Source organism: Macrotis lagotis, chromosome 1 (assembly GCF_037893015.1).
Source record: "Macrotis lagotis isolate mMagLag1 chromosome 1, bilby.v1.9.chrom.fasta, whole genome shotgun sequence".
Lineage (NCBI taxonomy): Eukaryota > Metazoa > Chordata > Mammalia > Peramelemorphia > Peramelidae > Macrotis > Macrotis lagotis.
This window is the reverse complement of record NC_133658.1, coordinates 824,595,964-824,622,211: the sequence shown is the minus strand read 5'-3', so window position 1 is coordinate 824,622,211 and position 26,248 is coordinate 824,595,964. Positions and strand designations below refer to the sequence as shown.

Below are 26,248 nucleotides of genomic sequence, written 5' to 3'. Positions count from 1 at the left end.
AATTTCTCTTCCCACAAGAAAATTTTTGTTTTAAGACAAATGACTAAGGTCATTTGTAAGCTAATGATACAGAAAAGTTTTTTTTAAATCCCATTAGTTTTCCATAAATAATATATATTCACAAAATGTCTTTCAACTCAATTAAAGTAAAACTTTTTTTAAAAAACCATGTTATTTTGCTGTTGAAAATGATAATTATTAACATTAAATACCTATATATAGTTTCTGATGTACTTTATTTTTTCATCTATTTTTTTAAACTACATGCTTGTGTAGCTAGCTGTGCCCTCTAACTATATTAAAAATATATGTAAAGAAAAAAATAGGGGAAATTGGGAGGAAGAAGAGAAGTGTAGTTAGGGCTGTAGCTCTCTGCAAGACAAAATACTCTAAGATTGATTAGAGGCAATATAAAGCACCTAACCAAAAAGTATGATCTGGAAGAATGTCAAAAATGTCATCAAGTTACTATCAACAATGACATTAGGATAAACTATCTCACAGGAGAAACTTCACTGCATTTTGAATTTTATCAGTTTTTATCAGTTTTTTAATCAATTTTTTTAATACTTCAAAATACTTGTGACCCTTGATTTTGTTGTGAGAAAACTGCTAAAGGACAAGAAAGAATTATTATACATGTAAAATAATGGTAATTCTAGAGTTTTTTCCAGTATTGTTATTACAAAGTAGTGTTAACTTACAAACAAGGAATCTATGCAGTTGACTGAGTTTTTAAATTTTGGGCTGCCAAGAAAAAAGTTTTGAAAAAAGTCACGTCCTTTGCTATTTGTGAAAATGGGGTATTCTTTTGATATGGACACTCTTGCCAGTATAAGAACTGCTTAGTCATAATTTTATTATGATATAAGTTTATATAAGTAGATAGTTTCCAGATTAAAAACCCATAACAAGTGGGGATATTGATTTTGAAGAACCAGTTTTCCCCCTTGATTTCAGGACACTTGATTGTCATACTTAGGATGTCTTAAGAATTCTCATCAGCCTTAGGAAAATAACTACAATCCTAGATTTTGTCAGTAGACCTTTGACATGAATTTGTACTTGTTGAACAGCTCATTCAGAGTTTATACATAAAGTTTTGCAATTCTTATTAATGAATGGCCTTTTGGCAAAAACATATTAGGCATTACTCATATGTTTTTAAATTATTAGAGTTGGAAGACATTTTAAAGTCTTAGTTCAACCCTCTCATTTTACCATTTAGTATTTTAAAGTAAAATAATAACTAAAATATCCAATGCCTAAAAATGATATTTCTGCTCCCCCAGAAAAAAAGCCCCCAATTTTTCCTTTCCTACACAGGTATTACTGAGCATCTTCAGATGTTAGAGGTTTTAATGAAATTTGTTTGCTCCGTCTTGAGTTCAGTTCTTGTGTAAATTGAGAATTTGAAATGTTTCCCTTTGTGTTAGGGTTAGGAATGTTGCTGCAACAGAGGTTTGCTGTTTGAGTTACATTAGGCAAAAATTGAACCCTTTTTGGAGTTTGCATTTAAGTCATATTTTAGGAGATGGCTATCGTGAAATCAGATCTGACTAATTCACTAATTCAGTTGGCTGGCCCGAATCATGTTTTGAAGATTCTTGAAAAACAGATGCTATTTAATTATAACTTTTAGAACCAAGTTTTAAGTTGCACATTTCAGGAAGATCAGCCTTTGTATATTAGGAACAAGAAGTAAAAGGGTTGTCTTCCAATGCCATAGTCAGTGCCCAGCCCAGATACACTAAGCACGTACAGACTGGGTTGATATCTCTCTCTCTCTCTCTCTCTCTCTCTCTCTCTCTCTCTCTCTCTCTCTCTCTCTCTCTCCCTCCCTCCCTCCCTCCCTCCTGTCTCTGTGTCTCTGTCTGTCTGTCTGTCTGTCTCTGTCTCTCTCTCAATAGTTGCAGAATCAGAGACGGAGAATTGGATGCACTAAAAAGCTCCTTTTGTCCAATTCCCTTTGGAGAGATGATTTAATAGAGGCTTAGCCAGGTTAAGTGACCTATCCGAGGTATGAGCCCGTAAATGTCTAGCTGAAGCCCTGGAAGCTCCTCTGCTCTGGAGCTGATGAAATAGCAGTCAAAGAATAAGTTGATTAGAGACCAAAAGTGGACAAAAAAGGAAATCGCTGTTGGCCCTTCCTGGTGGGCTGCCCTCCTCCTTCAGTTCAGCACTCTCTCTGCAACTGTGAATAGGCCGGAAGCTTTAGTAAAGAGGCAGCAGTGCTTACTGCTTGCTCCCTGGTCCTTTGGTCAGCTTGATGCAGTCTCTTTGGGGGTCTTCTCATCTCCAAATTTAGTTCTGCATTCACAGTCTTTCAGCAGCAGTCAAATTCCCTGTTCTTATGGTTGGCCCCTGCCTGCTCCTGCACATGTGCCTTCCACTCATCCAGTCTGGTGGGGAGTGGGCAGGACAGCTGCTCTGGTTGCTTCAGTTGCCCATTACAAATGAATTTTTGATTTTCCTTGCTCTTCGTCTTACCATATCTTTATACTAGTGCAGCTAGATGGTGCAGGCACCAGCCCTAAAGTCAGGAGGACCTGAGTTCAAATCCCAACTCAGATGCTTACCAGCTGTGTGACCTTGGGCAAGTCATTTGACCCTGATTGCCTTGCATTTAGGGCCATCTCCCTTCGTCCTGATTCATATCTGGCCACTGGATCCCCTCGCTCAAATCCAATTCATGTGTATGTCATAGCATCACCTCCCTGATGTCATGATCTTCTTTGAGAATGAAGGACAGACATAATCATTATCATCATTATATCTGAATTCATATTAGATGATTTTAAACATAAATTTCTATATAATTTTAAAAGTAGGAAGTTTAAAGCTGAATTCCCAATACTATATTCTTGGCACAAAATAGGTTTAAATAAATGTTTATGATAATAATTGGCATTTATATAGGGGAATAAAATTTGCAAAGCACAATAAATACATATGAAAAAATCTCATTTGAGCTTTACAACAATCCTGTTAACCAGGTGCTAATATCTTCACTTTACAGATAAGGAAAGAGAATCAGTGGTCTGCCCAAGGCCATATGGCTAATAAGTATCTAAATCAGGATTTGAATTCAGGTCTTCCTCACTCCAAGTTCAATAGTCTATCCACACTACTTAGTTCTCTGCTTGAGTTAAAGTGATTTTAGATTCTAGAAGCTTCACATCATTTGGATCAAGTGGCAGACTTATGAATCAAGAAGACTTAGGTTCAAATCCAGCATTTGTCTGATTATGTGACCCCTAGGACTTATTACAAGTTAGATAACTTTGTTATCTATCAAGTTAGATATCTTTGATATCTAACAAGTTAGATATCCTTTGTTCTTGAAGAGGATGCAAATGACATCACTGTGTTGATAGACAATAAGTTCATTTGTGGCTGATCAGATCAATACAAGTTCTCTGAACAAATAGTCCAAATAATATTTAGAATGGAGATGTCTCTGAATGTGTGCATGTCTTCCTAAGCTACAGATAAATTTCATGATACCTTAATAGAAAGCATGCTCAAACTTGTGCTTAGTAAAATCACAGAGCTTTCATGTATTTTTAAAAATATTAAAAAGCTAGCATTTATTTATTTTTTAATATTTACAAAGCAATTTATACAACTTGTATCATTTGATCTTCATAACAATGCTGTGAGGCAGTTATAATTATTATCCCACTTTTACAGTTAATAAAACTGAGGTTTAGAGACTTTAAGTGATTTGTCCAGTGTTATACCTCTGGTCAATGTCTGATATGGGATTCAAACTTTTTCCTTGATTCCGAGTCTAGCACTCTCCACTGAACCACTTAGCTACTTATTTCAACATTATTAAGGTCTCTAGGTCTTTTTAAAAATAATTTTTCTTATGAACTTAACATAGCATTCCAGGCATGTTCATTTCTTTCATGACATTATCCATCACTTTCTCCTCCATTACCTTTTTCTTTTTCTTTCAATTTTTTCTACCATAAGGGCCTTTTCCAAGTGAGTTGTATCTTCTCTTTATATGACTGTACCTTTCCAGGAAGTAGTCTGAATTAATTTTTAGTATTGACTGATATGACCTCTTTGCTATCTGAGGGACTCAAAAGTTTCTTACAACACCACAATTTGAAAGTGACAATTCTATAACTCTCAGCTTTCTTTAAAATACATTCCTCGGGGCTGCTAGGTGGCCCAGTGAATAGAACACTGGCCTTGGAGTCAGGAGTACCTGAGTTCAAATCTGGCCTCAGACACTTAATAATTACCTAGCCGTGTGGCCTTGGGCAAGCCATTTAACTGTATTTGCCTTGCAAAAACTAAAAAAAAAAATACATTTCTCACAGCCATATATTGCTACTGGGAAAATCATAGCCTTTGACTATACAGACCTTTATCAGCAAGGTGAAGTCTCTGCTCTTTAGTAGACTGTGCAGATTTGCCATAGCTTTCCTTCTAAGGAGCAAGTCTCTTTAAATTTCATGACTGCAGTAGCTGTCTACAATGATCTTTGAACCCAGGAATATAAAATCTGCAATGACTGCTATTTCTTCTCCCTCTATTCTCCAGGAAGTGATAGCATAGCTTGCCAAGATCTAAGTGTTATTGTTATTGTTGTTTTCTATATTAAACGTTGAATCAGATTTTACTCTCCTCTCTTTCACCTTCATTGAGAGATTTCTTCATTCTTCCTTTTCTGCCATCAAAGTGGTATTGTCTACATATCTTCTACATATCCCAGCAAACCAAATGCCAGCCTTTGATTCATCCAGCCTGGTATTTCATGAGATGTACTCTGCAAGTAAGTTAAATAAGGTGACAATCTTACACTAATCTGTTGTTCCATATTCAGTTCTGTTACTTCTAGGCTTACATACGAGTTCCTCAGGAAAAAAATAACATGATCTAATGCTCCCATATCTTTGAGGACTTGCCATATTTTGCTGTAATACACATAGTCAAAGTCTTTTTATAGTCAGTGAAGCAAAAGTAGAAGTTTTTCTGGAACTCCCTTCTTTTCTCAATAATCCAGCAAATATTGGCAATTTGGCCTCTAGTTCTTAAAAAAAAAACACCAGTCTGCTTTTCTGGTAATTCTTAATTCACATTTTGCTGAAGCCTGCTGAAGCTGTAGAATCTTTTTTTTTTATTATTATTTTAGTTTTTTTCCCCAGTTACATGCAAAGGTAGTTTTTTCATCCTTTTGGAAGCTTTTGAACTCCACATTTTCCTACCACCCTCTCTTCCCTCCCCCCACCCTATGACAATGATGATATGATATAGGTTGTACATGTACAATTGTATTTAACACATTTACATATTAGTAATGTTATGAAAAAGGAGCTAGATCTAAAGAGGGAAATCATGAGAAAAAAGTGAACATAGTATTCTTTTATTTTTTTAGTTTTTTGCAAGGCAAATAGGGTTAAGTGGCTTGCCCAAGGCCACACATCTAAATAATTATTAAGTGTCTGAGGTCGGATTTGAACTCAGGTACTCCTGACTCCAGGGCCAGTGAAAATAGTGAAATTGTTTGATAACTTAAATGTTCTGTGGCATTGCCTTTCTTTCATATTGGTAAACTGATTCTTTTCCAATCCAATGATTACTGATTGTTTTCTAAATATGCTGGCATATTGGTGCAGCATTTTGATAGCATTATCTTTTAGGATTTTAAATAGCTCAGCTGTAATTCTGTCACCTCCACATTCTTAATGTTTTTCATGAAATGTTTCCTTAATATAATCTAATTTTTTTTTGAAGAATCCTCTTGTCTTTCCTATTCTGTTTTCTTCTACTATTCTTTTCATTGTTCATTAAAGAAAACCTCCTTATCTCCTTACTATTCTGTGGGTTGTTATTTGTTCTCCTTTCCTGAAGAAAACTAAGGAAATCATGAGGGTGATGTTTCAATATGTATGAGAACTGGATTTAAGTGAGGTAGAGCTGTGCAAAGTCATCAACCTCACTCTCTCCTCTAGAATCATCTAAGTCCAGACAGGGTGACTGGTGATGGCCCTGCAGTTCTGCACTCATTTGGGTCTACCTTTCCCTTTTTCTTTCCCTTGCCTTCCTTCTTTCCTCAGCTATTTGTAAAGCCTTATCAGACAGTCATTTTGCTGATTTCTTACTCTTCTCTTCTTTGGGATATTTTTTGTTGCTGTCTCCTGTATAATATTGTGAAACTCTGTTCATAATTCTTTAGGCACTCTGTCTACTAGATCTAATCTGTTAAATCTATTCCTAACTTCCACTTCATATGCATAAGAGCTGTTAATTTAGATTATATTGATATGGTCTAATGATTGTCCTTACTTTCTTCAGTTTAAGTCTGAATTGCAATAAGCTTATGATCTGAGAAACAGTAAGCTCTAGGTCTTGTTTTTAACTCTCTCTCTCTCTCTCTACACACACACACACACACACACACACACACACACACACATAGAGTTTCTATACTTTGATATAGAAATTCTTAACTTTTGTTTGCAAAGTATATAATCGTATCTGTATTGACCATCTGTTGTAGTCCCAAAGGAACTGCTCTTTGAATTGTTGAAAAAAGAATGTTTGACCAGTGAGTTATCTTGACAAAATTTATAGTTTTATTAATTATATTTATTATATTATGTTAATATAATTATGTATATTAGCTCTGTTTCATTTTTTTACTCCAAGGCCAAACTTGCCTTATTCCAGTTATCTTTTGATTTCCTACTTTAGCATTCTAATCCCTTAAGATTATTGTGACATCTTTTTTTAGTTTTACTTCTAGAAGATGTTCCAAGTCTTCACAGAACTGATTGACTTTGGCTTCTTTGTCATCAGTCATTAGAACAGAAAACATTCTTGAGTTTATGCCCCAGTCCAATATTTCCCATCCCTTTTTTGACTGTGAGGGATAGTCATTTCTTCTAAGAGATTTTTGCCCACAGTAGTATATGTAATGATTGTCTGAATTAAATTCACCTTTAAAATCATTGATACCAAGGATGCTGAGCGAGATGAGCAGAGCCAGAAAAACACTGTACACCCTAACAGCAACATGGGGGTGGTGATCAACCTTGATGGACTCACTCATTTTATCAGTGCAACAATCAGGGACAATTTTGGGCTGTCTGCAATGGAGAATACAATCTGAATCCAGATAAAGAACCTTGGAGTTTGAACAAAGTTCAAGGACTATTCCCTTTATTGTCTGATCTTGTTATCTCTTATACTTTATGTTTCTTTCTTAAGAATATGATTTCTCTCTCATCAACTCAATTTGGATCAATGTACAACATGGAAACAAAGTAAAGACTGACAAATTGCTATCTTGGGGGGGAGGGAAATAAGATTGGGGAAAAGTTGTAAAACTCAAAATAAATAAAATCTTTAATTAAAAAAAATCATTGATACCCAAGATATTGATATTTAATCTCTCCATCTCCTGTTTGATCACATCCAACTTACCTTGGTTCATAAGTTCCAGATTTGTGAAAGTTAGTAAAATATTAATAATGATATTTAAGACTCTTTAAATTGGTATTAAACAGGAAGCAGTCTGGTGACCCTCCAGTCCCTAAGGGTCCACCATTTATGTGGAACTTGATACAGACACTGATCTGCTTTAACACACCAGAGATAAGAACTTTCAAACTCAGGCAATCCTCCAATCTTAGGTAGACCATATAGATATGTGTCATCATTCCTGGCCCAGCTTCAATTTTCCTATTAGTCTCTTTGGCAGAACCTGGAGGAAGGACTTTGTGTTAATAAGTTTTCTAGTAGTACCATATCCATAGTTGTTGTCAAATTTCTAACATATTGCATTGTCTTATGGTATATTGTTAGAATTGTTACCATCCAGAAATTTTGATGGAGGTTGGGATATTCTGTAGATAATGGAATACCATTCCCTTTTTTGTCTTCTCATCAATCTTATTCTGATAGCATAAATGAGCAACATTCACCTCACTACATTCCTGAGTATAATCAAACCAAATTAAGATGTAATTAGGGGACATATGACAAAATAAATAAAAATTCAATAAAAAAGAAATAATATTAAAAGAAGAAATAATATTAATTTTTTAATAATATTAATTTTTAAGTCTATGTGCAGCCCAAAGTAATGCTTATGTATGGTTTAGTGCCAGGATTAAAATCTATGACTAATGACATAATCCTGAGTTTGTTAGTAATATTATTAGATTTTAAATAAGATTTATCTTTAAAAAGTATTTGGTTAAAATAAGCTCATACTTTTTGGCATCATTAGTAAGTTAAGATTTTTTTTTTTTTATCTAGTCACTCGAAAAGATTTTATTGCAGGCTTCTGCTAAAATTTTGTTAAAAGTGAAATGTGCCTTCTCCTGATATTGAATTGATTGACTCAATGCAGAATGGAACATATATTTTTGGACTTGGCTATGTCAGAATTTTTTTTTGTTTGACTATATGTATTTATTATAAGAGTGTGGTTCTTTTTCTTTCTTTTTTTTTCCAGTGATGTCTAAGAGACAAAAATTTTTAAAAATGCTTGTTAATTTTTTTTAATGGAAAGAAAGAAAAAATTTTACAAAATAAAGGGTTTTCGTAAATGGAAGCTAAACTCGAGTATTTATGAGACATAATGAAATGCATCTTCCTTGTGTTTTGGTGGAGAGGGGAGGTATGGGTATGGAATGAAACTGACAGTTGCAGTTGCTGTCACATCTGCTGGCTATTGTTGATTATTGTCAGTTAACTTTTTTCTTTGTTGAGATTAATGGAATGAGGAAGAAAGAAGAGTTAGTTATCTTGAAGTGAGTGGAATAAAATCAAAATGCATGAATAAACTTGGATTAGAAAAATTCATTTAAACAAAAAGGCAGAAGGGCGGCAAGGTGGTGCAGTGGATAGAGCACTGGCCCTGGAGTCAGGAGGACCTGAGTTCAAATCCGGGCTCAGACACTTAGTAATTACCTAGCTGTGTGGCCTTGGGCAAGCCACTTAATAACTCCATTTGCCTTGCAAAAACCTAAAACAAACAAACAAACAAAAAGGCACCTAAATACTAATCCTATTTATCCTTGTATTTTTATAGTGTTTATTTGACCTGTGGCTTAGTTAGAATTAGAATGGGAGAGAAGGTTGGCAAAGGTTAGTGAGGAGTTAAATGTTCAATCTTTTCATCATACATTACATCTCATTTCTTAATATTATAATAATATACTTAAACATTCCAGCCAAACTTTTAACTCTTCTGGCTCTATCTTTTTAACACCTTTACAGCTTTTCTAACATATCCACTCTCTTAAGCAAGTTCACTTGGATTCTGCCCCTTATAATCTATGTGATCTTGGGCAAGCCCTTTCACCTTTTGGGTGTCTCAGTTTCCTTTTCTGTGATAGAGGTTGGATTTGATGATCCTTTCTGCTACTGTATATAACATTAAAGTCAGGATCAGCTTTATGATTTAGGGCAAATTCTTAAACATAGCTTCCTTGAACTCAACCATAAAATGGGGATAATCCCTACTTCACACAGTTGTTTTAAAGAAAGTTTAAATTTTATAGTGCCATATAAGTGAACTTTTGTTTGTTATTTCAGGAGAGTGACTTAAGTAGAATTTATAAGTGTAAGAACTGTTGAAAATGCCTCACTTAAATCAATTTAATTATAGACTTTTTTTTGCACAGAACTTCACAAAGTTATCTTTAATTAGAAAGTGTTTATTATCAAAATTAATGTGCTTTAAAACTTATGAGATTTTTGCATAGTTTGTTTAAAATGTATTTTAAATTTCTCTTTTTAAATATTTTTTTTTATTTAAAGCATTCCATTAGAAGAAGAACCGTGAGTGAATGAAAAAAATGCCTCTGTTTAGTAAATCACACAAAAATCCAGCAGAAATTGTGAAAACTCTGAAAGACAACTTGGCTATATTGGAAAAACAGGAAAAAAAGACAGACAAGGTATGAGGTAATATAATGATAGTATTGTAAAAACATTTATTTTAATAATAAAGCTAATTGAAAGGATAATTTATGAATCTTATAAGTTGATTCTGCCTATTAGATGACCATTCATCTGTGTAGCTGGAAGAGAGCCATCATCCAGCTTTTGCTCCAGGCTGTCCTTAGGATTCTGAACAAATCATTCACCTCCCTAGCCTTTAGTTTCCTTGTTTTTAAAATGAAAAATGTCTAACTTATCTTTGAGATCTTTTCTAGCTCTAATTCAAATTTCAGATATCATTTCAAAGGCTTTAGGTATATACTTGAGTTTGATTGTTTCTAGATTTGTCAACTTGCTGTAGAAAGATCTTCTTGAGATGACCCATGGCCCAGCTCCTTTCTACCCCACCTCCCCATCATGCAGTTTTGTACTCATAGGATTTAGGTGTGATTCAGGAATGCTAACTTCAAAAGGGCCATTTGCTTACTACTCTGGGGCATTGTTCATACCTAAAATTGTTTCAGGAAAATTTCTTAATATATTCACAGTATAGCTAATAACTAGCTTTTCCCAAAGGTGATTAAAGGAATTCCTAATTCTTCTATAATCACTCATGGTACTGAAAAATATATTGGGCTCAGGACAACTTTTATGCCAAGGAAAAAGTACAGGAAATCCAAAGGAGTCTTTGGAGTCTATAAACAGATACAGATCCTCTGGAAGGGTATAAACTGGGCATAGTTCTTGGGAAAAATCCTATAATATTCCAGTGAGATAGATCCTTAATTCCAAAGTGTCTTGTGCAGTCAGTCCCCTGAGACATTCAGTACTGCCTTGTGGTTTAGACTTCACCTACCAGGTAAGTATATTTGGAGAGTGCTGAATAAGAAGTCTCCATACTAATCGGTTTTGATCTTAAAGTAGAAATTATTTGGTCTCTCTTCTTTTTTTCCCCCCACCAAGAAGGCCACCACTTCTCTCTAGATTTTAGAAGTTCTGATTCCTAAACTTTCACATTTGGAAACTGTCACAATTTGGATTAGCCATAAGACAACTCCCAAAGCTCATGTTGCCCAAAAAATATCCTGTTCTATGGGGAGGAATCTGCACATGGCTATAGTCTTTCCCACCTTTTCCCTCTTGAATGCAGATCTTTTCTGCTCTGTACTGGTCTTCTCACAGCCCAAGAGAAACCATGAGTACATGAACTGATCTTTTTGCTCATTTAATGTACCCCAGAGTGGCATGGCCCCTTCAAACAAAGACCTCACATACCCTGTAATCTCCCCTAATCGACCCCTCATACCCACATTGAAATTTTAATTACTAAAGCAACTTAGAAAGAAGTTCAAGATAGACCAACAATATCAAATATCTCTCTAAAGAAAATAATGTAAGAACTCAATATAGAACTAAACTCAGCTATTTAGATTCCAGAAGTTAACTGTTCACCCTCAAGTGAAACCTTAAGTACCTTTCATGTGCAAAAATAGAAGGCAAGGTGGTATGATGCTAGAAGGCCGGCTTTGTCCCAAGAAAGACCAAGATTCAAAGCTGACCTCTGACCCTTCCTGACTCCTGGACAAGCTGCACAGTCTCTCTGTGATCCAGGCTCCTCTCTAAGAATAGACACTGAGAGTTTATTCCCTGAGAGTTCCCTAAGCTAATAAAATTACAGTCTGCACTTAGTGATGTTTACAAGTCATTCTCTTATTCTGGGTTTGGGGCTTGTCTTTACGTCTGTTCAGGCTCTGCTTCCTCAAGGCAGCTAAGTGGGTGCTGTGAACAGAGCACTGGACAGGGGCCAGGGAGACAGGATGGAGATACAGGCAGGGCCAGCTGTTGCTGTGACCAGCACGGCACTTCCCTTCTCATTGCCTCCATTCCTTTCAGGGCTGGTTGGACTCGATGACAGTCGATGTCTCTTCCTGCTCTCCAGTTCAGTGATAGAGATCCCCTCAGGAGCAATCTGGGCCCTGCAAGATAAACAACCAACTTTTTAACTGGGCTCCCAAAACCTTCCCTGACTGGCTTCTGCCCTTCGTGTGCTCTCCTCCCAGTATTTCCAGATGGCCTCCTTGTTGCCCCTTGTTGTAGCCATTCAATCTCCCTTCTCTTTACTTTTTTATGAACTGTCCTACATGTCCTGCAGCTCAAGAATCATCTAGGCTGACCTGTCCCTGAAAAAGAATTCCTTCTACAGCATACTCCCAAATTGCCAGGCATCATTTGATTGAAAATCTTCAGAGAAACCCCACAGAGTTTCTTGAGGAAACTGTCCACTTTTGGTTAGTTCTAATGGCCTGAAATTTTTTCATGATAGCCAGCTTAATTTGTCTCTTGGCAGCTGCAACCTATTGCTCCCATCTCTTCCCTCTGTAATCAAAATAGAACAAATGGTTAGAATTTTCATATAGGAGAAATATTCTTTTCCCTAGTAACAGCCTTTAAACTTTGAAAACAGCTATCATTGAAGTCAATCCATCAATAAACATTTATTAGACATCTGCTATGGACTAGGCACTATTCTGGGTGACACAGAGGCAATAAGGAAAAAGTCCCTGTTTTCAAAGTGCTTACATTGGATTGGGGAAGATGAATACATACAAGGTATATACAAGATACATCCAAGGGTAATAAACATGACCTAAAAGTGATAGCAGCTGATTCAATATAGAGGAGAGTGATTATTGATGATTTGGTTGGTGTGAACCTAGGTGACTGGAAAAGTGGTGATATCCTTAATAGAAGAGGAAAATTCAGAAGGGTAGGTTTTAGGGAGAAAGAACATGCAGTCTGTTTTGGACATGGTGAATTTGAGATGTTGGTGGGATAAACGAACTATTCCTAATTCCCTCAACCAATCCTTTTCATGGAATGCACCATTGTGGTTGTGGTCCTCTAGATGTACAACAACTTACCAGTGTCCTTCCCAAGATATGATGTTCAAGCCTAACCAACATATTTTCTATATGTGGAATGATTGGGACAGAGAAGAGCAGGTCTCGCAGTTCCTGAAAGATGATCCTTGCTCTGTATGATCACAATAACTTTCTGGATTGCCATTTCACACTATTAACTCATTCTGAAATTCACCAAAACTCTCAGAATTTATTTCAAGCCACTCTATCTCTTCCATGTCTTTACTTCCCATCCACATGCAGTATGCTTTTTTTGAGTCTCTTAATCTAACTTCAAAAAACAATGTGGTGGGTCAGTTAGGTGGTTCGGTGGATAGAGCACCAGCTCTGGAGTCAAGAGGACCTGAGTTCAAATCCAATCTCATACACTTGACTATTACTTCGCTGTGTGACCTTGAGCAAGTCACTTAATCCCATCGCCTTGTGAAATTAAAAAAAAATCTAACTTTTAGCTCATTCAGAGCTGACATTATCCTTAAAGTACCATACCACACTTTCCTATTCACCTTGTTATTTGCCTTTGCTTCCATCTTTTTTAAAATATTGTTTTTTCTTCTTTTTTTCAATCAGTAGACATAAAGTCAGAGTCATTTGCCTTTGTGTTCTTAGTTTCATTCTTGAGAATCTCTTCCTTTTGAGAGCTGACATCTCCTATCGAATTTTAGTGCCCTGGGATCCTTCTTCTCCTTCCTCTGAACCCCTGGGTTCTTATCAGACCACTTTGATTTTGAATTCTATCACAAACTCTAGCTAAGTGTCCACTTTTCTCTTAAGATTCTTGTTGGTGTGAATTAGATCCAGAATAGACATTCCCTTTTAGTTGTTTCTTCCATTTTTTTTTTTTTTTGATTTTTCAAGGCAATGGGGTTAAGTGGCTTGCCCAAGGCCACACAGCTAGGTAATTATTAAGTGTCCTGAGGTTGGATTTGAACCCAGGTACTCCTGACTCCAAGGCTGGTGCTCTATTCACTGTGCCGCCTAGAGGCCCCCTCTTCCCTTTTTTGAAGCAAGAAATTATCATTAAGACAAGCAAAATTCTGAGTGGCTCTGCTTTAGACAAAGAGAGAGTTCCAAGTACTTGAAGTTCCTTATCTCCCCTGGATCATGCCAGGTTTATGAGATTCCCAGTCTCTTCCTTTTTGATCAGGTAACCTATTTACCCCTGTTTCTGTTTATGCTTTTCATTTATTTTCACCAGATGTTCTCCATAATATTGCTATTCCCCCTTGGTTTCCCAAGTTTTCCCACTGCATATATCTTATTTTTAGGAGTTTAAACCCTTCATGGTTTACATGTTACCTCATTGTCCCTCCCTGTTACTCTTCCATATTTCTATTCTTTTCTTACCCCTACCTTTTAGAACTGTTAGATCATTTCAAGACTCAGCTCAAGTTTTTCTTTCCTCATCCCCATAATTGTATTTCCCCTTCCCCAAATTAAATGGTGTTTATTCATTTGTTTGTGTTGAATCTTCACACTAGACTATATGCTCTTTAAGCTCCCCTGTGAATAACACATAGTAGGTACCTAAAAAAAAAGTGTTTTCTTGAATTTAATTGGAAAAACATGGAGTCTGGGTGGCCCTTTGTCAGGTATTGTAAATCAACAACAAACATTTATTCAGCAGATAGTGTAGTGGATAGAGTGCTAGGCCTAGAGTCAAGAAGACTCATCTTTCTGTGTTGAAATCTGATCTCAGACACTTGCTGTCCATATGACCCTGGACAAATCTTTTCACCCTGTTTGCCTCACCAAATCTCTGCCATGAAAACCCCAAATGGGGTCACAAAGAATCAGATGCAACTGAAAAGTGACTGAACAGGGTTGTCTAGGTGGCACAGTGGATAAAGCACCTGCCCTGGAGTCAGGTGTACTTGAGTTCAAATCCGGCCTCAGACACTTAATAATTACCTAGCTGTGTGGTCTTGGGCAAGCCGCTTAACCCCATTGCCTTGCAAAAAAAATGACTGAACAACAACATTAGGCTTTTGTGAAATGCCAGCATTGTGCTTAGTGCTAGTGATATAGATATGAAGAATGAAACAATCTCTCTTCTTAGTGAGCTCGTATTCTAACATAGGACATAGCAAGTACATATATCGATGTGTACAGAATAAGTAGAGGGAAGAATGCAAAGTGGATGGCTACAAGTTCAGGAGAAAAGGTAACACCAGTTGGGGAATCCAAAAAGGCTTCCCACAGTAGGTGTTACTTGAGCACTGTTTTGAAGGAAGGGAAAGAATCTGTGAGGAAGGAGGAGTGCATTCTGGACATGGAGGACAACCAGCACAAAGATGTGAAGATGGGGCACCATCTGTAAGAGTCAAACTGGATTACATACAAACTTGAGGTTAGAAAGATAATTTGAGAGCCAGGTTATGAAGCTTTAAAGACTAAGCAGAAAAGTTGATATTGTATCTCAGAAGCAATAGTGAGCTACTGCAGTTTATTGAGTCGTGAAATAACATAGTTATAACTAGAAAAAGCACTCATGCATCAGGGTATAGTAGATGACTTCTGGTGTCGTTACCAATTTTAAGATTCTATGATTCCTTATAAAGAAAGATTAAAATGCTCTATGTATCTTGAACATGATTGAAAAGAACAAACTAACCTGTATGGGCCTGATATACCTAGAGGAGAAAAAAAGCAACGGAAGAATGATTTGTCATGATAGGAATATGATTAAATTAATGTCCTAGAAATTAGCCTTAAAATGTCATCATTTTTTTCTTTCTTTTTTATTTTTTTGTAAGAAATATTTATTTTTCTAACTACATGCAACAGTGGTTTTCATCAATCATTTTTTGCCAAGTTTTAGCTATTACATATTTCTCTCTCCCTTTCCCTTCCCCTGACAGAAAGCAATCTAATATAGACTATACAAGTATAACCATGCTAAACATAGATCCATATTAATCATGTTGTGAAAGAAGAATCAAATCAAAACAGGGAAAAAATTAGAGGGGGAAAAATAATAATAACTAAGACAACTTTTAAGAATTGAAGATAGAAGGGCAGCTAGGTGGCGTAGTGGATAAAGCACCGGCCTTGGAGCCAGGAGTACCTGGGTTCAAATCTGGTCCCAGACACTTAATAATTACCTAGCTGTGTGGCCTTGGGCAAGCCACTTAACCCCATTTGCCTTGCAAAAAAAAAAAAACCCTAAAAAAAAGAATTGAAGATAGAAGGGCAGCTAATTGGTGCAGTGAATAGAGTGCTGACCCTGGAGTCAGGAAGACCGTAGTTCAAATCCAGTCTCAGACACTTAATAATTACCTAGCTGTGTGGCAAGTCACTTAGCCCCAATGCCTTGCAAAAAGAAAAAAAATTGAAGATAGTAAGCTTTGGTCTGCATTTAAACTTCATAGTTCCTTCTCTGGATATTTGTGTTTGATTATTGTACTTTTGAAATGAACAAGTTCATCATAGTTGATCATCACCCCCATGTTGCTGTTAGGGTATACACTGTTCTTCTGGTTCTGCTCATCTCACTCAACATCAGTTCATGCAGGTCTTTCCAGGCTCTTCCAAAGTCCCATCCCTCATGGTTTCTTATGAACAATAGTGTTCCATCACATTCATATACCACAGTTTGTTCAGCCATTCCCCAGTTATGGGCTCATCATTCTTTCTGAATGGAATCGTGGTTTTAGAAGAGCCTGTAGAAGTAATTTGAAGTTTAACCTTTAATTCTCTCTGGGCATATAGTAATCCCTTCTATAATATTCCTACTCAGGTTATTTTTTTGTATAAATACTTTTAGTTAGAGGAAGTTCACAATTTCATGAAGTCATTCATTATATTGTGGAATAGATCTGATTGTTAGGAAGTTCATTTTTTTTTTAGCTTAAATCTGCCTTCTCTGTAACTTTTGCTCATTGCTTCTAGTTCTATTATTCCAGAGCAAAACTAAAAATGTCTACACCTACTTCTATATAACAGCCCATTACGTTTTTTCATAGTCTTCTCTTAAAGTTAAATATTCCATTTACTCAGACATGCCATATATGACATGGTTTTCATCCCTTGGAATTCAGGATACAATTTTTATCTAGATCTCTTTAATAAAGTGTTGAGAATTGAGTGTAACTTTTTCAGATATAATCTGGCTAGAGGAGAGTAAAGTAGAATCATTCCTCTGGTAACTGGGACATTTGTGTTAGCTTTCTCAGAAGTCACATCACACTGATTGTAAGGAGAAGTTGAGTCTTTGGTGCCTGAATGTTTTCATTCCTTTTAACATTTATTATTCTTAATGTGTTCTTTGTTTACCAGGCTTCAGAAGAAGTGTCTAAGTCACTGCAAGCAATGAAGGAAATTCTTTGTGGTACGAATGATAAGGAACCCCCCACAGAAGCTGTGGCTCAGTTAGCCCAAGAACTGTATACTAGTGGACTTCTTGTAACCCTTATAGCTAACCTGCAACTGATAGACTTTGAGGTAAGTTGATTCATCTGTCTAGCTGGACCATTTGATTGGTTTAGTTTCAGTATGTCTTCAATTAAGCTCCTGGGACTTTTCTTTGTCATTCATTTCTTTCAGTTCAACAAATTAAAACTGAGGATAGCTCATTCCTTGTAACCTTTTACATAGCTATGCTATTCATAAGTAATATACACAATTTAATAAAAAGTAGTGAACATTAATATTGAACTAAGAGACTATGTTCAATTTTAATTTTTATTAGACTTGCCTGGACTAAAAGAAAATTTACCAAAAACCCACCCAGAAAAAAAATGGCCCTAACTCCCCTCAAAAAAAAAATATAGAAATAGGAAACTATATTGTGCTTGGTAAACTGATAAATCTAGACATCGTACTACATGTCACGTAGTTCACCTACTACTCTCTCTGTCTAATGAATTGCAGCTTAGTGAAAAAACACCAGTTTGCAAGACAGGAATCTTGGTTTATTTTGCTAGTTCAAATATTAGCTTACTGTTAAGACTGTGAGCTTGTAACAAGTAAATCTTTGTGGCTCAATTGAGCTCTCAGAAATGGAGAGGTGCTACACAGATTTTTATCAGTAAATTCTCAGTATATGGTTTTATTTATTACCTAATAATAAGCCATCCAGGACATTCAGGCACTGAATCGTTGCAAATAGTCCATTGGGTCATATAACTGAGAGCTAAGCTTTACCATGCTAAACTTAATTTGTTTGAAATCTTCCTTAAATGTTCCATATATTTGCCTTCCTAAGTAGAATATATGGAAGGTAATTTAATCATAATGACTCAGATTCATCATTATGACTATCCTTTATTGTAATATAGTGTAGGTGAGAATGTAGCACAAGCAATACTTGCCTAAAGGTAGATTCACCTAAAATAATTTGCTTTTATAATGCTCAGCCAGATGCACCTATAACTGAACAGGCAGGTAGCATTCAAATTAATAAACATCAGTCTGCTTCTTGGTAGGCCTCCTTGTCAAGTTTCATACCTCCAAAAGCCCTTTCAGAGCTTTTCAAAATATTGGTTTATTTAGCAAAGAAGAAGCTACGCAAAGTGAATAAAAGGACAGAAGGAAAAAAAGGAGAAAGAAATTGATATAAGACCAAGGAAGAATAAAACTAATTTTGTTTTTTTTGGGGGGGGGTTTGGTGGGCCAATGGAGGTAACTGACTTGCCCAAGGTCACACATCTAGTAGGTATCAAATATCTGAGGTCAGATTTTAATTTTCCTTTTTTTAATTTATAAATTGATAGTAAACTAAAACTCAACTAGCAAATGTCCAATAAAATATATTCCTGAAAACATTTAAGTAAAATGAATATGAATTAATAAGATAATAACTTATAATAATAGATTATTCTGATTGATTGCTTTTCTTGTGTGGCTGATGAATTATCTTTCTGAAGGCAGTTCCAGAAAAGTTCTAAAAATATTTTGAATAATGGTAGCATCATTTGAAAATCTGCATAGTTTCCTAAAGGGAGATTTTTAAAGAAAAATAAAACACATTTGGTTGATTAACAGTATACTAAGAATCAATCCCATTAGTTTAGTACATTGATCAAGTCTTTGTAATGATCATAAAAGGGGGAAAAGAAATCAGTACTTTAGGGACTTTTACACTCCTTTATTATGACTCAATGCTCAGGTCACATGGCTGGGATAAAAAGACTTGCCAAAGCAGATTTTGGATAAAAATTCCAAACTGTTTTAATTTGTTCATCTTTCAGATCCAAAGCATTAAGACTTTTTTTTACATTGTATTACAGTAACAAATAAGGAATAACAAAGAATTAAAAATACAATGCATTAAAAAAAGAATGTTAAAAATTATTTATACATGTAATTGGAAAAAAATTTAAATGTAAACATTAAAAGAAAAAGTTCAGTGCAAATGGGAATTGTTCATATTTTGTACTCTTAGAGCAGGTATGTTCTACATAGTATCAGAGTCAACATGATCTACCTAGTACTGATAAAATGGTAGCTCAAGAAAGCAGGAAGGCTCCTTTGTGTTTAAGGATAACAGTGATTAGTTACTTGGTCTGTAATATCTATAGCTGTTATTGGAAATTTTTCCAGCAAGCAATGGTTTAGGCTTCTCAAATGCCTCCTCAAGGATTCCTGAAAAATTAATTTGGAAAATCTCATTTTAAATTTCTACAATTTATGAGGGGAAGATACTGTGCTAGGTACTAAAGATATAAAGACCAAGAAAAAAGTCCCTGATTATATTCTCTAGAAAAGTGGGGAAGAAGAGGTAGCACACAGCATATAGACAGATGAAGAAATATAAATTGTTTTTAATTTGAAATGTTATTTCAAGAGGGAATAACTAATTATTTGATTATAATTATAACTGTTATAAAAATGACTAATTTATAATAGTTGTAATACTAACTAATGATTATAATTATTGCTAATAACTGAGAGGAATAAGGAAAGGCTTCATGTAGGCTGATCTGAGTCATGAAAGAAGCTAGAGATTCCAGAGGTGAAAGTGAAGAAAGTACATTGTAGACATGACCAAAGATATAGAGGTGGGAGATGGATTGTTCATTATATTTGGAGAACTTTCAGCAGGACAGTTTGAAAGAAAGAGTGCAAAAAAAATATGAAATGACTGGACAAGTAGAGGGTACCTGGTTGTGGAGAGCCTTAAATACAAGATGAAAATTTTATATTTATCCTAGAAGCAACATGGAACTACTGAAGATATTTCAGTAGGGGAGTAGTGTTAGTCGTAGTCAGGTCTATATGCCAGGATTATCACTGTGTCATCTCCAAGGAAGATGGATTGGAGAGGAGAGAGAGTGAGGTTTGTTATCAGGCTTTATCTTTTCTTTCTCCATCTATTATATCATTTTTATTCCATATCCTTTCTTGGGATTATTATGTTACCAATTTAGTTATTTTTAGGCACTTTCTATGTTATAAATGTATAATTTGTAGTTGATTAAATAAAATAGTTCTGCTTTAATGTCCACTGTTAAGTTGCAGCATAGATTGTTGTAGCAAACATTTTTTCCTTGTTCAAAGAGGGACTTTCCATCTTTGTTTACCAATGAAATTGAAAAATATATTCTTCTGCAGGAAATTTTAATAAAATTCTCTGGAATATCATTTCTTCATCTCAGTGGAATAACATTTGAAAAATGTTCTGGTGATATTTTACTAAATATTGTGAAAAATTGTATAACTTTTAATAATATATCAATAATAATAAATTTAATATTCTACAGCATGAAAAATAAGGCAGTTCCAGAAAAGTTCTAACAGAGTGTTGAATTATAACTTTAATTTTTAAATTAATTTCAAATGTAGCTTTCTTATGCAATTATTTTGGGGTGGGGTGGAACTATTTTTACTTTTGTTTTTTGGCCTCTACCTGTGATTTTGTTGGCCAAGTGAGCTCCTGATGAGGGAATGCCTTCTACACACATGTATTAGTACTTGCTTTACAATTTATAATCTTAGAGAATTTCCAAGGACATTAAGATTGCATGAGTATGCCTTTTAAAAGTGGGATTTGAACCAAAATCTTCTTAACGTCACAAAACTATCTTTCTGCATATTAGATGCCTAAAAGGAATAGATTCAATTCATTGGAAGTATAAATAAAAATGTATTTTACATGCATTAGGATGGTTAACCATTTAAAAGAAAATTCTGGAAATTTTTGTAAACTGAAGGATAGTTACTAATGCTTATATATATATGCATTGTGTGTATGCATGTGTGTGTGTGTGTGTGTGTGTGTGTGTGTGTGTGTACATTTGTGTTTAATTCAAATGGACAGTGATTTGTACCCAGAATTTAACAGAAGAATAGATTATATTACCTCTGAGAAATTGCAGAGTTCCTTTAATGGCCCCAAACTTCTCTCAGAAAGAGACATTTTTAATGCCAATATTCTGCTAGTGCTATTGCATGACTATGAGTCATGGAACACTCTAAGAAATTAAAAATAAGTATCACACAAAAGGGCAGTGGAGAGATTTGTAGTGAATGTGATCTAGTTGCAGCATAATAAATTTTTAAAAATTGAAGAATTGAAATAAAGGTTGTCAACAGGAAAATGTGTGCTAGAATACAAAGTGGGCTGGTGACCAGTATGAGGCAGTTGAAGTGCTCTTTTGGTACCCTTATAATGTCAGAAGAAAGCAAGGAAGACTTCACCAAGGTGTCAATCATCTTGGTAAACACAGGCATCAGTCACATGTGTTGGGCCAGAATGGAGTGAGATCAAGCCACAGCACTCAAGAAACATCCTGAGCATTAGAATCATAGGTCTAGTTGAATATTTGAGCTAAACTGATAATGATTAAAATAATTATGACTATTTTAGTGATAATAATTCTTATTTAATTCAGCTTTAACTAAGCATCTATACAGTGAGTACTTAGCTATTCATCAGGAAACCCCCATTCAAAGACGAAAGCTGGAGAGAGAAGTAAATTAAGACAACACCAACTAGTACCAAAAAAAATCCTTTGAAATCTAGAGAGCCCTGGAAAGAAGGAATGAGTGTTAAACTGCAAAGCAGAAACTTAGACCTTGTCACTCTGCCTCCTGCTCATCAGATTGGCTAAGCTGATAAAAAGAAAAATGACCAGTGTTGGATGGGCCACAGGACAGCAAGCACATTGATGCACTGTTGGTGGAGATGTAAATTGGCCCAGCCATTATAGAAAACAAGTCTGATCCATACCTCCAAAGTTATTAGGCTGGTGTGTACCCTTTGACGAAGAAATACTATGATCACTAGGATTATATCTAAAAGATATCAAAGAATGAGGAAAAGGATGGAGCAAAAGGAAAGCATGGAAGGAACTAAGGCCACAATCAGAGTGAACATGATGCTTAGGAGGAATAACAAGAAATTTTTTCAGATAAGAGAATTTCCAAGTTCTGGTCCTTGTCAGTGGAATTATTTTGAATAGTCATGAGATTTGTACATGACTACTCTTTTAAGTTATTGAAACGAAGTAGAAATGGAAGTCAAAGGAGTTAGGTAAAAAAATTGTTAGACTAAAGTGTTTGGATTGTCCGTGTATATGGGTATTGAAATTTTTGAGGATAAATAATTTCCAGTAGGATCTACTTGTCCTCTCTTTCCCTTGGGACCTTCAGTTCTATGGTTATTCCTGTTGGAACAGTGAACAAGCAGCTATATTGACAGGCAGGTATTGAAAAAGCAGATCATCCCTGTTTTTTTCCTGCCACTATCAAGCTTTATGATCTAGAATCACTTCTCCAAGTCTCAGCTTCTTGACCTGTAACTTGGGAGGATTGGCCTCAATCTTTACATCTCTTCCAATTCTAAATCCTATAATCTTGGTGCAGTGACATATCTCACTTAATAATAGAACCACCTAGCATTTGGGACATAATTTTGCCCTTAAGTGATGGAGACTTTTCATAACAACATTCTAAGACCAATAGACCTCAAGGCAATATTTTTATATTCAGGACTTCTCTAAGAAATTCGGGTTATTCTAGACTTATTTTATGGGAATGGAGATTTGGTTCAGAATTATCCAGGTTTGTAGGCAGCTACAAGCTTTCTGTATGCAACTGGGAAGGGAAATTACTAACTTCCAAGGTCACTTGCACCAGTCAATTACCAGTCAATTAATGTGTGTGTGTGTGTGTGTGTGTGTGTGTGTGTGTGTGTGTATATATATATCTCACCTATTATATATTAAGCACTATCCTTGGTGCTGGGTACACAAATACAAAAAAATAAAGGAATCTTTGTTCTCAAGTAGATTTCATTCTATCAGAACCAAAATAGATCTTCAGAAAATAGAACTGCAGTGAAGCTTTGCTTTACATTTACATAAAGATGAACTAGTTTACTAAGAGATGTCATCTGGATCTTGACTTATATTAACTTCATCTCTTAACAATATATACAGTTTACCTATCTTTTTCCTCTAAGTACTCATACTCAACCCTTTTCAGGGCTGTTTATATACCTTTGCTCTACTTGTCACCTAACTCTCACCTGTTACTTCAAGAAATTGTAGCATTTACAATGGTCACACCCAGGTAAAACCATCTTGACAGATGGGACTAACCCAGGTTTAGGGTAATTTGTGAGATAGGAGAATCTCTTCCCCAAGCATTTGAAGATTTTGCCAGGTGTAATGTATAGATGAGAACAAGTTGTCCCACTGGCTGAAGCATGCACCATTGAGTTCAGTCAGACATCAGAGATGCCAAGGTTATCCCATTTTCTCCCAGGCCATTGGCAGGTCATTTTTGTCTTGCCATTAGACTTCAGTGACTGAAAAAAAGAAGGATGACTTTGCATAAGTCTGCTTCACTTAGATCCAGTTAACTCACAAGTCAAGACATCATCCCATGATGTCAGTGGGCCTCTTAGAAAATGAAGAGCAAATAGCTACAACTCATCCTTTCCCTCCTCGTTTGTAAAAAAATTTTTTGAAAGGTCAATCATTATAACTTTTGTTCTTGATTATGTAGAAAAGAGAAAAATGAATAAAGAAAAATTCATTTGCAGCAATTTTCCTCAAGATATGTTTGTCTGTTTTCTCTATATTGTCATGGCTATGAGAGAGAGAGAGAGAGAGAGAGAGAGAGAGAGAGAGTCTGCATTTACCTCTCTCTTTTCTAGATTTATCTCTTTTACTATATTAAAAAGGTTTGGTTATGGAACAAGTATAACCAGTATGAACTCTTGAATAATTTTACATATAGTGGGTTTTGTTTTTTTATTATGCTAATAAAATCATGGTTAGTCACTATCCCTATCCTATGCCATTAGGAACTTAGCAACCATCAACAAACATGAACATTTCGGTATACAAAGAACAAAAAAAGGGTTATATATGAATTATTGAACTTATGTTAAGTACAGTTTGCTTTTTAAAGTTATTTATTAAATTTACCATGTTTGTTTTTTGAACAGGGAAAAAAAGATGTAACCCAGATATTTAACAACATATTGAGAAGACAGATAGGTACTCGAAGTCCTACAGTGGAATACATTAGTGCACATCCTCACATCTTATTTATGCTTCTTAAAGGGTAGGTACTTTTGTTTTCTGTTGTTTTTCTTTAAAATGGTTTCCATTAAAAAATTTCGGTTATAGGGTAGTTGTCTTGTTAATGGTATACTGAACTTGCCTCATCTCAAATATTATCAATGCTATTTTTTAAATATCAGGATACATGCCATTAATATTTATAGCTATTTAGCGGCTATCTGACTGTGCAAGAATTTAGTTATTGAGTATATACTCCAGGAGTACTGAAACATCATAGCCTCTGGAGTATACTATAGGAATAAATGGAACACAATGGACCTTTGGATAATGGAGTCTTCTCAGGTCACTTACCTGAAGTTTCAGATTCTCTTTTTATACTCATTGTTTCTATAGCTCATTGGGTCCTTTAGCTGGTCTTAAGTCTCATAAAGCCAAAACTAATCAAAATTACAGAGCTGTAAGAGGGACATGTTTCTGCCATACTCCTATGTCTAGTAAAACAAGTCTTGGCACCAACCAGCTTCTTTAACAGCAAATATTTCTTAAGTACCTACTTTGTGGCAGGTACTGGGGATGCAGAGATTAAAAAGTGACACATTCCTATCCTCAAAGTACTTATGGTGATCTTTAGATTTAAGAGAGAAACAAACAACAAAGAGATCTAAGCAAAGTACAGGGATGAGGTGAAAATCTATTTATTGTATGGAAGGGGATAACACTGCTATTGGCAAAACATCTATGGCCATGGGTAGAAATTGTAAATACAGTTGTGGGTTAGATATAAGGGGGGAAAATATTAACAATTAGTTTTATCCAAAAGTGTGATGGGTTGCACATAGCTTGTTGAACTATTAAATAGATTTAGGTATGAATTTCCTTTAGTTTTGAAAATTCTAAACTTTTATTATTTTTATTCATTATAGCTCAATATTTACCAGTAATCAATCTCATTTAAATAGATAATTTGGGGATATATAGTTAAATGTTAATATATTTTATGTATTTTCATTTTAGAGAAAAATATATGTATCATTCTCACTGATCAGATCAATTATATGATTCATGCTTAGACTACTAACCTAATTTTTATTTATGAATAGTAGACCTAAGAATATGCTTAAGGTAAAAATTAGTATCTCTAAGGAGCAGAAGGATGTCATTTTTATCTAATAAAGATAAATAGGGGTACAGCATGGGGTAGAGGGAAGGGGAAGTGTACATTTTAAATATAAATGCCCCCTCATTCTTGTTCCTAGGAAAAAGTATTAAATCTCTCTTATGTATATATTCTTATATCCTCTAAAGTAAAAAGTATGGATTTTTATTTTTAAGACTTAAGTCCTACTAAATGGTCAACAGTCAAACCCTTTTTAGAATACATATATCACTTTAATTTCTTTGGTTCACATGATTTAGGAATCTACTAATTAAACCCTATGAGTTAAAAACCCATGCTAGAGCCAACATTTTTTAAGGATTAGCTAAATATTAAGATGTCAGAAATCTAATTGAAAATTCAAGGTACTTATGTTCTTAAATAATAAGAGCATTATAGAATCATTCTTTTAAACCAAAAATAATTTAATATTTCATTATTTGATATTTCTTGGAAAAAAATTATATTAATTCAAGAAATATATCATTTTTATTCTAATATAATATTAAAGTATTATATGACCCACTTCATTGTCATGACATACTGACCTCATGTATGCATCTGGTATCCTGTGATTAATTTTCTTCCATTTTTTTCAGATAATCTAACATTTCAGTTTGTTAAATTATGTACTAGACAAGTCTTAGTAAGAATCATTCTCTCTGGAGAATTTCAAAAGGACCTAACCTGCTAGCCTAATTATTGTAACACTCAGAATAGCTTGAAAGATAATAAAATCTGATTTTTTTTTCCCCCAGAAATTTTTATTTTTAAAAGCA

The 26,248-nt window shown here is 35.0% G+C and overlaps 1 protein-coding gene across 3 annotated transcripts in view; it reads left to right on the top strand.

The window, feature by feature from the left end:
* CAB39L (calcium binding protein 39 like) overlaps positions 1–26,248 on the top strand; it is a 90,072-nt gene that overhangs the window by 14,683 nt on the left and 49,141 nt on the right. For 2 of the 3 annotated variants that reach the window (XM_074217150.1, XM_074217149.1), the window contains 3 exons: positions 9,793–9,932; positions 17,115–17,279; positions 24,235–24,353. In XM_074217150.1, the coding sequence (XP_074073251.1) occupies positions 9,822–9,932; positions 17,115–17,279; positions 24,235–24,353 (395 nt within the window). In that variant the 5' untranslated portion in view covers positions 9,793–9,821. Of the gene's footprint in view, positions 1–9,792; positions 9,940–17,114; positions 17,280–24,234; positions 24,354–26,248 lie in introns of those variants that run through there. The other variant, XM_074217151.1, reaches the window with a different exon arrangement.